The sequence below is a fragment of the Ambystoma mexicanum genome, chromosome 6q (assembly GCF_040938575.1).
Source record: "Ambystoma mexicanum isolate Mex_15411 chromosome 6q, UKY_AmexF1_1, whole genome shotgun sequence".
NCBI classification, from domain to species: Eukaryota; Metazoa; Chordata; class Amphibia; order Caudata; family Ambystomatidae; genus Ambystoma; species Ambystoma mexicanum.
The window spans coordinates 992,332,167-992,347,339 of record NC_090937.1 but is presented as its reverse complement, the minus strand read 5'-3'; the positions used below and the strand labels follow the sequence as shown (position 1 = coordinate 992,347,339).

General features: G+C 42.7%; 1 protein-coding gene across 19 annotated transcripts in view; it reads left to right on the top strand.

The window, feature by feature from the left end:
- SORBS2 (sorbin and SH3 domain containing 2) overlaps window positions 1–15,173 on the top strand; it is a 923,152-nt gene that overhangs the window by 850,367 nt on the left and 57,612 nt on the right. For 7 of the 19 annotated variants that reach the window (XM_069631529.1, XM_069631528.1, XM_069631527.1 and 4 more), the window contains one exon: window positions 9,048–9,155. The exons of the other annotated variants lie outside the window; for them this stretch is intronic. In XM_069631529.1, coding sequence (XP_069487630.1) covers window positions 9,048–9,155 — 108 coding nt within the window. The remainder of the gene's footprint in view (window positions 1–9,047; window positions 9,156–15,173) is intronic. 19 annotated transcript variants of the gene reach the window in all.

The window sequence follows — 15,173 nt, the reverse complement described above, 5'->3', positions numbered from 1 at the left end:
TGTGCTTTGCATGTCTGAAGACAACACTAAAATGACTGAGTGTACAGGTGGAGTGCAGTAACCAATGGACACGCTATTCAACAATTAATTCCACTAACATCTTACTAATTGGGATGCAAAGACACTAGAGGATACATTTAGCATAAGAGTTTATTTATTTTGCTACTCGTTAAAAGTGAACCTAACTCCAGGAAGCAATGGAGCTCCACACACCAGTGGCGGCTCCAGGCATACATTATACGGTTGCAGGGGTATAATGACATGCACTGGAGGTTAAAGGCATACATGATGTGGTAGCAGGGGTATAATTACATGCATTGGAGGTTAAAGGCATATATTATACGGTTGCAGGGGGATAGTAACGTGCATTAGAGGTTGCAGGCATAAATTATACCGTTGCAGGGGTATAATTACATGCATTGGAGGTTACAGGCATACATTATATGGTTGCAGGGGGATAGTAGCATGCCTTAGCGGTTGCAGGCATACATTATATGGGTGCAAGGGATAGTTACAGGCATTCACGACTACAGGCATACATTATACGGTTGCAGGGGGATAGTAACATGCATTGGTGGTTACAGACACACATTATATGGTTGCAGGGTATAGTTACATGCATTCGCGGCTACAGGCATACATTATATGGTTGCAGGGGATAGTTACCTGCATTTGAAGTTACAGGCATACATTATACGGTTGCAGGGGATAGTTAAATGGATTGGTGATTGCAGCATACATTATATGGTTGCAGGGGATAGTTACCTGCATTCGCGGTTACAGGCATACATTATACGGTTGCAGGGGATAGTTAAATGCAGTCGCGGTTACAGGCATACGTTATACGGTTGCATGGGATAGTTGAATGCATTGGTGATTACAGACGTACATTATACGGTTGCAGGGGATAGTTAAATGCATTGGTGATTACAGCATACATTATATGGTTGCAGGGGATAGTTACATGTATTTGTGGCTACAGGCATACATTATACGGTTGCATGGGGATGGTAACATGCATTAGAGGTTGCAGGCATACATTATACCGTTGCAGGGGTATAATTACATGCATTGGAGGTTACAGGAATACATTATACGGTTGCAGGGGGATAGTAACATGCATTAGCGGTTGCAGGCATACATGATATGGTTGCAAGGGATAGTTGCAGGCATTCATGGCTACAGGCATACATTATACGGTTGCAGGGGGATAGTAACATGCATTAGCGGTTGCAGGCATACATTATACTGTTGCAGGGGGATAGTAACATGCATTGGTGGTTACAGGCATACATTATATAGTTGCAGGGTATAGTTACATGCTTCACGGCTACAGGCATACATTATACGGTTGCAGGGGATAGTTAAATGGATTGGTGATTGCAGCATACATTATACGGTTGCAGGGGATAGTTAAATGGATTGGTGATTGCAGCATACATTATATGGTTGCAGGGGATAGTTACCTGCATTCGTGGTTACAGGCATACATTATACAGTTGCAGGGGATAGTTAAATGCAGTCGCGGTTACAGGCATACGTTATACGGTTGCATGGGATAGTTGCATGCATTGGTGATTACAAGCATACATTATACGGTTGCAGGGGATAGTTACATGCATTCACGGCTACAGGCATACATTATACGGTTGCAGGGGATAGTTAAATGCATTGGTGATTACAGGCATACATTATATGGTTGCAGGGGATAGTTACATGCATTTGCGGCTACAGGCATACATTATACGGTTGCATGGGGATAGTAACATGCATTAGAGGTTGCAGGCATACATTATACCGTTGCAGGGGTATAATTACATGCATTGGAGGTTACAGGCATACATTATACGGTTGAAGGGGATAGTTAAATGCAGTCGCGGTTACAGGCATACGTTATACGGTTGCATGGGATAGTTACATGCATTGGTGATTACAGGCATACATTATACGTTTGCAGGGGATAGTTACATGCCTTCACGGCTACAGGCATACATTATACGGTTGCAGGGGATAGTTAAATGCATTGGTGATTACAGGCATACATTATATGGTTGCAGGGGATAGTTACATGCATTCGCAGCTACAGGCATACATTATACGGTTGCAGGGGATAGTTAAATGCATTGGTGATTACAGGCATACATTATACGGTTGCATGGGATAGGTAAATGCATTGGTGATTACAGGCATACATTATATACGGTTGCAAGGGATATTTGCATGCATTCACGGCTACGGGCATACATTATACGGTTGCAGGGGATAGTTACATGCATTCACGGCTATAGGCATACATTATACGGTTGCAAGGGATAGTTAAATGCATTGGTGATTACAGGCATACATTATATGGTTGCAGGGGATAGTTACATGCCTTCACGGCTACAGGCATACATTATACGGTTGCAGGGGATAGTTAAATGCATTGGTGATTACAGGCATACATTATATGGTTGCAGGGGATAGTTACATGCCTTCACGGCTACAGGCATACATTATACGGTTGCAGGGGATAGTTAAATGCATTGGTGATTACAGGCATACATTATACGTTTGCAGGGGATAGTTACATGCCTTCACGGCTACAGGCATACATTATACGGTTGCAGGGGATAGTTAAATGCATTGGTGATTACAGGCATACATTATATGGTTGCAGGGGATAGTTACATGCATTCGCGGCTACAGGCATACATTATACGGTTGCAGGGGATAGTTAAATGCATTGGTGATTACAGGCATACATTATACGGTTGCATGGGATAGGTAAATGCATTGGTGATTACAGGCATACATTATATACGGTTGCAAGGGATATTTGCATGCATTCACGGCTACGGGCATACATTATACGGTTGCAGGGGATAGTTACATGCATTCACGGCTATAGGCATACATTATACGGTTGCAAGGGATAGTTAAATGCATTGGTGATTACAGGCATACATTATACGGTTGCAAGGGATAGTTAAATGCATTGGTGATTACAGGCATACATTATATGGTTGCAGGGGATAGTTGCATGCATTCACGGCTGCAGGAATACATTACATGGTTGCAGGGGATAGTTAAATGCATTGGTGATGGAACCCATGAAAATCTTAAAAAAATTCAAAACTATATCCATAAACAGGAAACTAAATCCGCATTGGATGCCGAGGCCCTGGTTTGTAAAAGTCTAATTTGAGAAATCCCCTAGCTGTGAAACTCATAAGTGGTTCAAAAAGGAAGAAAACTCTGTTCTTCATAAAGCAGGCGTGGAGGAAATTGCTGGGCTGAATGGATTCTTCGTTGGCATGCGGGTATGATAGCAAAGTCCGTCCACGATAAATAGTTTGGTTAAGGGTCAGTACCATGGACAACACTGCCCACGGAGGGTGACATTCAACACAATCGCTCACATTTGTGAACACTGTGGAACACATTTTTCTTTTCAACTAATGAAATGTAAAATGTTACAGTAGCTCATTCACTTGTTTTCGCTCACCACCCCTGGTCGACTTTTATCTGTTGTTCTCTAGCACTTTAGTAGATTTAGTCAGATGGTCGGAAAATTGATTCATAGCGTTGCATTTATTCTCTTTACGTTCACGTAACACTCTATCCACCTTCTCAAAGTCTTCTGGCCTTCCCATCTAACCTCTAGTTCAGCTCACACAATCTGAGGTTCCACACCACAAGAGTAAAATGGCAACCCTGTTCTTCAGCCACCCCGAGAGAAAAGAAAATGGCTGCTCTCTTGCTTCCAGTGCCTCCATTTTATTTTTGCGCTGAAACACTGAATAGGTCATTCCGCAGTGTTGCACTTTAGGACAAGACGCTTGCTCCTACAGTTGTCAAATAAGTCTCTGACAAATGTCTGAAAACACCTCTACCAGGTACGCGATATACTTAATTACAAACCTAAAAAAAGAAATAGCTTGAAAAGTTACTCAGCAAGTTGGTCTCACAATGACCATTGGCATGGTTCTAGGCTGACACTCTGCAACCTTTAGCACTCCAACTCCCACTAGCCCTAACCAGCATAGTCCAAAAGTCAGGGATCATGGAAGTCGTAGTCCAGAGAACCACATGTGGCTGACCTCTGTTTTAGAGAAAGGGAAAAGTATCACGTGTATGCGAAATGCCAGCTCCTGGCTCTGGAGGGGTCATCCGATCTTACAATGGGAACAGGGTCTCTGCTTGGCTTGCTTATTAGGTGAAAAGTCATCTTTTTTACCATCGTTTTTCTCAGAGATGAGTTCTCTCTCCATAATGTGGCTCTGTTCACGTGCATTCTTGCTGATCCCTACTGACTAGAAGCTGTGATTAATCTTGTTAGCCGAGTGTACTCTGGTGTGGGTTGGTACCAATAGATCTTTTGAGATAGATAACTCGGGGATAGCTCACAGAGGTATTTGGATACGTTACTAGTCTTTTCTGAGCAATGGAAGACAATGATTCTGACAGCCGCAGCATCTGGAAACACGATGAATGCCTCAAGAACAGGGCAAGAGACTAGGATCTGGCCTGTGGTTGTTGCGTCTCTTTTGTGCTAACTTGCTGCACAGTGCCATATTGTTGAGGAATCCCACCTTTCCCTTTTGTGCCAGATCTGTCAATGCTGAAGGCTTTAAGCACAAACCTTTGTTGGCTCAGGGGCTGTAAAGTGCGGAATACTAGGCCACATAGCCCTTTAACTTAAGTTTCCTAATGAGCATAATCGCTTGGATGGAGGCCACCGAACATCTCTTGGGAGTAGGTCTTGGCTCGCCAGCAGATCTGAATCATTGTATCACTCTTCTCCCACCTCCTCCCCACATTCCCATGGAGGTAGGTCAGCATTTCTTCAGACCCAGAGAGTGTGCTTTTTTTTCGTGCTCGCTTTGAGTGTTCCCCTTTGTGTTCTTCCACTGGCGACAATAGCCAATATAGCGTCCAGGTTCCCCAATGTTTATATTGGGCTAAAATGTGGCCAGGGTGATGTTAATTCTACGTCTACAAACGAGACACTCCCTGGTGGGCCCAAAGTCATGAGACTGTGGGTCAGATGAGAAATTGTAGGTGCTTTGTAACTTAAAAAAGATTTCAAATGTTGGTAGAACTGGTTGCGCTGTGAATCTTAACCCCAGAACAGGTGAAGGCACATCCTGTGGCTCTCCAGATCTCTTGGACTACAACACCCACAATCTCTCACTATTTACTATAATGGCTAAGGCTTATGGGAATTGTAGCCGTAAACATCTGGAAAGCCATAGTTTGCAGACCTGTGCCATAAAACAACATGTGGGAGAGAATGAGGGAACACGTAATAAACTAATTCTATAAACATTTGGGGCCTGATTCATGGAATTTTAGCAACTTTGCACTGGTACATAGTCGCTTTGCACTGCAAAAATACACTTTGCTCCGCTATCTGAATCAGGATCTTTGTTGGCAGTGCAAAGTGAAAAGAATCCATGTTTCAGGCCCTCAATGGCCCTATCCAGCATGACTCTATTTGCTTGCAGGCAACTCACACAATAGGCTGCCGCAGTGGCTAAAACCGGACATTAACGCAAAGATGAAAACAAAAATAAATACTGCCCGTAAGAAGAACTAGGAGGCGTAAAAGATACACAAGTGAACATGGGAAACGAAGAGCAAGATCAAAGAGTTTTCGAATGAGGGAAAAAGAGCAATGCGTGATCTACTTCAACAAGACATCTATAACACAATACAACGTGCAGACAAGATATTAAGCCTCAAATGAGAAGAAAGAACAGAAATGTGAAATGGATGGTGAATAAAAATTGATATTAGGAATGATTTAGAATAGAACGTTATGTATGACACTGATACTATTTGAAAGAGCCTCATTTTGAGAAAATGTATTAGAAGCTAAATTGCACAGCTGGAAAGCAAATTAAGAACAGACTCAACATAGTTTGCCAAAGACACGCCACCGAACTGACAACACATCTGCCTGAGCTTCAGTGTTGATGATGAAGTGCTGGGCCGTATCCTGTGGGATCAGGCTATGGGGTGATGTAACTCACTTATTGCATGACCTAAGTGTTTTCTGAGCGCCTAGCCTGGGGGCGTGCAATGTGTCATCCCTGCAGGCCCCTTAATGTGCATGGTCTTCAGCAGTGTTCTGCTGATCGTTACACATTACATTACAAACCCTTTCCAAATAAAAATGGGCATTTGCCGTCAGTGCATTTATGAACTTGTAATGATGTGTGAATTGACAATACATTAAAAAAACGTTGCTTAAAGTTTGCTCCAGAGAACGTTGCTTAAAGCTTGCTCCAGAGAACGTTGCTTAAAGCTTGCTCCAGAGAACGTTGCTTAAAGCTTGCTCCAGAGAACGTTGGTTAAAGCTTGCTCCAGAGATCTTTGGTTAAAGCTTGCTCCAGAGAACGTTGCTTAAAGCTTGCTCCAGAGTTTCACCCCACAGATATGTAGTGCCGGGAGAAGCCCCTTTCCCCGCGCTACACTTGGCATCTCTTTTAGGCTCGTCTTGCCCGACTTCTTTCCAACACTTATTTCAGAGCAGAAAAGCATAAAATTCACCCACTTCCCCGGGTGCACAGTGTAGTAGCCGTATCTTATACTTCTGCATTCATTGGGCCAGTCTTTTTTTGGGCAACAGTAGACTCTTTAACCTGTGCATTCAAGGGCTTTGCCTGCCCTTGCAGGAGTGGAGCTGAAAGTGCTTTATCTTGATTGGAGGTAGTGAGTGTGTTCTTCCTGCACTGAGTAATTGTGTGATGAAGTCACTGGTCTGGAATGAGTGGAAAATGAAATAGAGGCCTAATGCATTCTGGATGCGTATCCACAAAAAACCAGGCTCAGGTACGTACAGAGTGAAGGCAAAGGTGCCATAAGGTACTGAGGGCTTTCCTTTCCAGAGCATGGTCCGGCCCATTGCTTAACTCTGCACGTGGTGTTACAAGATGCAGAGAACAAGTACAACAGTAAGCAAAATATTAAAAAGTTGAACAAAGAAAAGATCAAAAAAAGGGGTTTCCAAAAATGGTATAAGCTTATAAACTAGATGCTACAGAAAAATAATAACAGCTAAAAGAATCAATAATACCTCCCTAAATATCAAAGCAGGTTTTAATGTTCAGGACTAATGTTGTGGGTCTTAGACTAGAGATCTATTCTCAGGTCCCAATCTTGTTATTGGTCATGAGCAGGTGTTCGGAATGTTCCCAACAATGAAGGCTCCAGGTCGACCCAGGTCTGAGAAGACCGAGCCGGCCTCCAGCATAGGTTGATCCTCCTGGGAAAAGTAACCTTCTCTCCAAATCTCGTGTGGAGTACTGTCCAAACCTTTCTAACTTGAGAACAGTGACTGTTTAGTTGCTGGTGTGTGTGGAGGGGGGCGGGTTGTGGGGAGTCCCTGCTGTTCTGGATCAATGCTCAATTTTTTTGCAAAGGTTAAGATTAGTACTTGGATGTTCCATGGATTCCTGTGGTTGTGCTTCTCCTGGGCATGGTCATAAGCACCTAAGAATGACTACTGATAGAGCATGGTGCTAGCTTCCTTCTGGCCAGCACCGAATGCCAAAGTCACAAATATGATTTGTTCTGGTTCCAACAGCCGTGGTTGGTCAACTTTGTGCCCCTCTGTCTTTCTAGAAGTGTTCCTTGAGGGAACAACTAAGGGCCTATTGAAGCTCTGCTACGAGCTTTTCTCAATCCTTTCTCAGACGTCTCTCAACTTGTGGTGACAACTCTTTGCACCCTTTCCACAAGAAGGTTAGGTGGAACAGAGTTGCCAAGCACGGCTTCTCAGTTCCGTCAGTCTCTTGGCAGCCAGTGGATAGAGCAGTCCCATGGCCTCAAGCATGTCACTGCAAAGTTAGAGTGTTCTTGGGGGCCAGTCAGGGATGGGTATGCTGAGTTTCAAAGCTCTTCTCCACCCTAAACAAGGACTCTCACTAACACCCAAATATTTCAGGGATTAGGGCCTGTGGTGGTGTTTACAAAAGAGAAATCTGGTATGAGATCGACTCCCACCTGACCTATGTGAAGGGACCAACCTCAGGACTTTTCCGAATTAAAGATGTTGGCACAGAGAGAGTACATTAATTCAGGCCAAAGGTGCCTTCCACACACTTCAAGCCTTGACTGACCGGGTTCCTTGTGGTTGAGCGTGCCACTGTTCACTGAATTGTTAGGGTTGTTTATCAGCTTACGTACCCCACATCCTTGTCCGTGAAAGACTATCTCATACATTTGCAAAACAAGTCGGTGGCCCAGAGTAAATATTGGGCTTCCACTCCAATAATTAAGTAGCGTGATATGGTTACCCCTCCTCTAAAGTCAACGGCCACTGTTCAGAAGCATAAGTCCACTTTGGTGATCTAAGATATTCCAAGATGTTACCTTGTTAGGGTCTGTTTTGTTTAAAAACAACTTAATACAGATATCAAGATGCCTCAGAATTGTTGATTGTCAAAGGAAATATATATTCATAAATGGCAATACGTAAAAAAGAATTAATCCCGAACATGAATGTGCAGCCGTGATAGGAGGACTGTCAGGGCTGAGGGTGCGCAGCAAAAGTCATCAATATTGTAACTTAAGACCCAGATCGAAACCAAGCCAAACAATAGTTTCCAGGATACCTTTTTCATAATAAAGTTTGGGTACCGCTAAAGCCTATGCCCTGTTGAATTATATGCACATCTCCATATTTAAAATAGTGTGCCAGGATGGTGGCGATTTTTGTCAGTTGTGTGGGACATTTGGGATGAAGTAAAAAAAGAAAGGAAGAGGAAACATGTGGTTCAATCCAAGGTTACGGCCATTAGATTGAGGGCTGCAGGTGATGCCCATCTGGTACGCACCCGCCTGCATGCACATACACACAGATACACAGACACCTGTATGGATTTCCATCTACCGAAACTTCCCCTGGCTAGAGTCTCGAGGGCACAGTTTGCACGTTGACCAAAGTGTGTGTTTTTAAATGGCTGGACGTGTTTTTTGGGGTGCATGATTGAAAGGTGTGTCTGTACGTCTTAGCATGCAGTGAGTAATAACTTGACAGTGTACTGTGGTTTTTCTAGACTGGGTTTAAAGGTGACATTGTTGTGGTTGGCAAACCTCCCCGTAGCCCGGTGATGTCTCGAAGATCATGCAACTCGCCCGTCAAGGCAAACAGCGTTCCGCAGAGGGTAGGCAGGGCTTTGCGTGCACGGCGGTGTGGCATCTTATTCTTTTGAGACAAGGAATTGCCGGTGTCTCTTCCATTAACCTATTGTGCATGGCAATTTAAATGTTCCTTATTGGTTGTTATTAACACAAAAACGTCCCAAAGCAATGGAATTCTTTTCTGTAACTAGAATGGGGCTGTAAGGTGAACACTGTGACTTGAGTAAGCACTACCTGAGAAATAAGAAAGGAGAAGCCCAGCTGATTTTTGATGTATTTGTTTCAAACAATAATGTGAACATTATCAAAACTCAAAGCTGATTTGAAAGAGCCTCACACTGTTTGCAAGGTGTGTGGACCCAGCTGGAAGGAAGTCGCAATGAGGATGCAATCAAACGTATGGAACATTTGACTATGTGAATATCAGCTATTTCAGGAAATCTGACAACGAAACCGGGGTTGGGTAACCTTTAACGACAGCTGGAGCTGCATTCACAGGACTTTGGCCCTTCCCGTTATGATGGACATTAGGTCCAGCGCGGTCTCTAGAGAAGTCCAGGTTATAGCACTGGTCCTGTATTACAATGCCTAGGAGAGGCACCCTTATCCATATGATGGCAATTGGACTTCAGTAGTCCATAGGACAATATCACAACGTGTGTGTACAGAGAGGTAATCCACAGCTCTCAATTGGCGAAGGATGAGGCAGTCAAAGGAGCCCTGGGCCACACTTGCATGGGTTTGCTCGAAATGGTTTATAGCTTTCAAAGGGTTGAGAAGAGCAATGGCGAATCACACTCACATATCTGAAGTACTGTCACGAATTTGAGGCAGGTAGGCAGGCTAGGATACTAAGAGTTTCACATTTAAAATGTTTTATTTCACTAAGACACTTCACCATTGGATACTAACGAGTTCTAAGATTACCCACCGGGACTGGTATAAATCTATCACCCAGGAATTAAGGGCTTGGTAAGCCTACCCTACTCGGCCAAAACATGGCATGGGCAAATGAGTGCCTCTGGTTTTCTGTAGCTATAAATGTACACTTTAAGGTTATTTACACAGCAAGGGCGTTTGATTTGTTTAATAACGTCTTGTAGTTGACGTTCTGCATTTAGTAAATAAATGCTGGATTGTACAGTGAAGGTCATCCTGCATCCCTCTGAGCTTGGGTGAATAATTGCACAGGAGGTGTGAATTGAAGAGGGTGTATCTCGGTCACACATGGATACCAGTAATACTATATTTTGTGTAGTCTGGATATATATGAGGCTGCTGCTTTAATCATTATCAATATACACATCCACACTAATCTCCATTTCTTACACAGACCGTCTACACTATAGCAGTTCAAATCACAATGTCATATTTGATGGGGGTAAAACCTTGTGCTCCACCGTGGCTTTGCTCTGTGCTTTTCCTATTGTACTAAGCTGCTGCAAAGGGTATTGGATACATTTAAGTACATTTAGTATTTGCCAACTGTACTCCTTACTGATTAAAAGTTATTTCCAAACAAGGAAAAATACGTTTTTGGCTTGTGCCAAAATACAGATAAATTGCATTTCATTCCTTTATGTTTTGTGTCAGCCTGTTTGTTATATCCGCCTACACATGTTTCGTGTTTTACCAACTCTTCGTCACAGAAACTGTGTACTCTTTATAATTGTGTTACAAACAACAAAAGATCCACATTAGCTTAAACAAATAGAAATTAAGTGCGTGGAAACTTTATATATTAATTGGCGAAATAGATCAAAATAAATGAAAGGAAAAAGGAAACGAAAAATTGGCATTTTTAATTGATATACAAAATGTGCTTGTGCATTATAATACACTATTGATATGAAAGGATTGTTCCAGCGACAATCAACAAACTTAGTGTAGTAAGCAATTCTCAACCAGTACATTGACTTCTCTCTGGAATCCCAATCTTATGAGCATCACACATTTAATTGCATTGATCAAGTTTGGATAGTGAGTAGACATAGTTTTTGATAAATGTATTGGATACTCAATTATGATTAAACGTGTGTGTGTGTGTGTGTGTGTGTGTGTGTGTGTGTGTGTGTGTGTGTGTGTGTGTGTGTGTGTGTGTGTGTGTGTGTGTGTGTGTGTGTGTGTGTGTGTCTGTGTGTGTGCGCGTGTGTAGACACGCTTACATTTATTCTAAGATGCCTACAATCAGTATCCTGATGTCATTCTTCATTCCGTGTTCTATAGATATTGCTTCTGCCTCTGATTCCAGTTGTTAAAGTGTCATATGTTCTAGATTATTGGTGGTGAAGCATCTTTGGCATTCTGTATACACTTGGAAATATATTGCCTACAGTTGATTACTTCAGCTATTGATGGTTATCCTGTAAATTGTCAACAAATGGTACCTTTATATAGGGAAATTAAGCAAGTTACCTCCCTGCTTCATGTATCATTTATTGTATTGTTTAAAGTGCAGACCTCGCTCGAGAGCAGTGGAGCGCTGTACAGGCTGTGAATAGCCAGCGTGTGGGCGGGCATCTTTGAACAGTAGTGCAGTAATGTGTGCAGTCTGTGCGTCAGTCTGTACATCCATTGGGATTATTCCCTGATCAGGTGTTGTTGGATCAAATCCTTCTAGGTGCATATCCAAGAGACTCTGTTGTGCAATTTGTTGTTTAGCGGAGTGACCGTTGAAGATGAATTTGCTCTTGGATGGGTTTAGCTTGAGGTAGGCATCTGACATCCAAGACTGGATAATGGCTAGATAACCATGGAGACAACATATGTCCTGTGGACTTTTTACTCTCATGTTCAACTGATTATAATTGTATTTTTCTATTTTTTGAAGGGATGTTCTTGGATTTCTGTACGTGTGCACATATTCCTTGCCATAGAACAATCTTCATACTCCATCTTCCCTCTATTTCAGTATGTCGTCTCTATTGGACTCCCTCTTTAATTTCAATTTTAATTTTTCAGTGTCTGAAAAGGTATATGCAATCCAGAAATGTGCTTAATATACTCAGCCAATTAGCTTCCCAGTGATCTAATTGTTAGATGGATTAAAACATAGGACGCTATGATTGCCTCTCTAACTCATTTACCTCCCGCTGCTCATTCTCCTTGTCCGGACATCGGATTCTCGTGCCAATGGTTAGCTAACATTTAGGTGATTACGGTGGATCTTTAATCAGCAACAAGCACAAATGGCAAAACTAAATTTATATTGATGTATCCAATACCCTATGCACAGGCTTAATACTACAGGCTAGGTGCAGAGCAAAAACCACAGGGGTAGCAGAAGCTTTACCAAATTTAGATTGCTATACAGTGGGATAGCAGTTCCTGTAAGCACTAGCAGCATTGCCACTACTAAGGACTGAGCACAGAGGACAATTTGGGCCTCATCATGAGTTGGGATAAGCAGTAAAATGCACTGGTAATGCTACTATTGCCACATTTACTACTTCGCCCAATCTGTAATTGGGGGTAAAGTGTGAGTTTTACCTCCAGTTTTTGCTGGAGGTAAAAACCTCCCCTACCACCCATTTTCAGCATTATTAGTGCAGCGCTAATTGTGCCAGCGCTAATAGCGCAAAGCAACCCCCATTAGGTACAATGGACCAAATGGGAATGCGGATTTAGGCTCCCCACTGCAACTCGGGATGCGGCCCGAATAGCGTTGGGCACTATCCCGGTGCGATTTGCGCCAGGATACCGCCCAACCTTTGATGAGGCCTATTGCCCGTCAGCTCATGCTTATATTTGATTTAGTTCAGGGTTTACATTAAACTGCACACAGTGAAAAGAAGAGCAAACCAAATTGCCTCTAGTCACAGTGGGACCCAAGAGCTGAATGGATCAGAAGTCAAAAGATCCCATAAGCATGGATCAGAAAAATCTAATGTTTTAACTGCTTCCCTAAAATGCTAAGAAGTTAGAAATGCTATGAATCGTGGCCGGAAGAGAATTCCAAACCTTAGGGGATTGAGCAGAAAGAACGCAAGATTTGAAATTCAGTTGTGGCGCTGTCAACAGGAAGAACCCAAGGACACCATTGCATTTAGACATCTTGAATGCATTGGAAATATTAACCACTGGCACAGTAGTTCATTATTAAGATTGTAGATTTTTAGTTTTTACTTAGACTACACTCAAAACCTGTCTTGTTTTGTTATTACATTCGAAATGTGTCAGGGACCAAAACTGTCCCCCAGATGTGCATGTGTTCAATGTTGTGTCCTGCAGGTTGACAGTAAGTGATACCACACATGATGATCGTTCTTCTTAATTGTCAAGCATTTTTGTTATGTTTCACGTTGTCTTTCTTGTGAAACATGAATGTATATATTATGCATTCCAATGTCACTATTAACAAAGCGGAGACATGGATTATGTGACAGGTCAAGCTCCTCTCCTATCTTTTGCGAGTCACAATAGCCTCATTACCTGAACATGGCGATGGCGTCCCTCCTTGGGAAAAGGAGAAAGGGATTTGAAAGGACTATATGTTATTAGAATATTCCCTAGAAGACACAGGTCTGCTGCAGTGAGGAATGTTGAAGCCAGTAAGGGGTGGCTGATGAGCTGTTCTTTGAAGTCCATTTGTAACAGCTTGGTTTGCAAGTCTGGGCCTATTGTCAGCCCATGAACCTGTCAAATTCAGCCATGTTTTTAGGCTACCCACAATGAATACCTATGACACAAAATGACAGTGAAAATGAAGGGGGTTATTAGGATGTATGTTGGCAATTGTAAAAGCTCATGGCTATAAATTACTACGTGGTGGCCCGTTACAGCAGCCCCCTTTTATGTTAGTAGAAAAGCATGTATGTCCTGTCGCAAAGGAGACCCTCATTCCCACTCGGTTGCCTTGTGACCCGGAAGATATCGCGTAATGCAGGAATTGGGTTAGCTATATTGAGGTGCTCGTGTCTTGCTGCCGTGTTGGATTTTCAGCTGTATCGCCATCATGGCTTCATTAGGATGTTTGAAAACTCTAAGTAAATTGCTTTTTTATGATACCCTTTAGGGGAAGAAACTATGACTGAGATTTTGTGATCCCACCCCTCGTGTTTTGGAGCAGTAAACCCTTGTATAGACAATAATGCTTGGAGTAGTGGGCCGTACCACTTGTTAATGAACCACCCCCGAAGTTTATAGGCACACCCAGGTGCTAAAAATAAATTCCATTACCAAGTGAAATATGGAATATATGATAGGCATAAACTAAAAGCCATGGAGGAGAGAACAGATGTTGATATGTTTATTCCTAATATTTGTTTTAAAGTTAATTTTTTAATCAGAAGATGCCAGCTCACATTATTTGAACATTCCAGATGAGTGTGACTGTCATTGCTGGAAAGTTATCAGAAACAAACCAATAAATGGCAATCATATCGAGACTGACTGAAGCCACACTGTCCTATAGATTGACTTAGACATACAATAAATATAGCAGGACTTCAATTCATTTGGCAATATTTGGAAACATGGCAAATGACCCTACAAACGTATACCCTTCTTCTGAAGCTTTATTCTTCACAATGTTGCACTCCATTACAGGTGGGGACATGATGGCTGCGCTGGTAAACTTACCAAATTGGGAGTTTATCCATCCATCTCTTACTCATCCTTGAGCCTCCCTGGCTTTTTGAACATTGGTCGGTACTTTTGCCCCCACCCCCACCCCCACACATGGGTGATGTTTTGTGCACCCATCACCGAGTGTGGCTATCATGTTCCTCAGATCTGCATTTTTCTAGCTCCACCTTTTGATTTTTGCTTGCGCTTATGCGACAGACTTGAGGCCTTCTTTAGTGTATCGGTCTTCGAGTTTCCAGCCGTGCTGGCTAGCCGGATTAGAGCCTCGAAAGAGAAAGAGCGAGTCTAGGTGCAGGTCTCCTCCCGTAGGGACAAGGCTACACAGACATGTTCTAGATATGCACCGCTGCGCAAGCTTCTGAATCTCTGCGCTCCTAGGACTTACACATGGATGCTCGCAATATCAGTGGCCAGCACCGACATCCCACATGCCAACTCTTTTTCTTCCAACTACT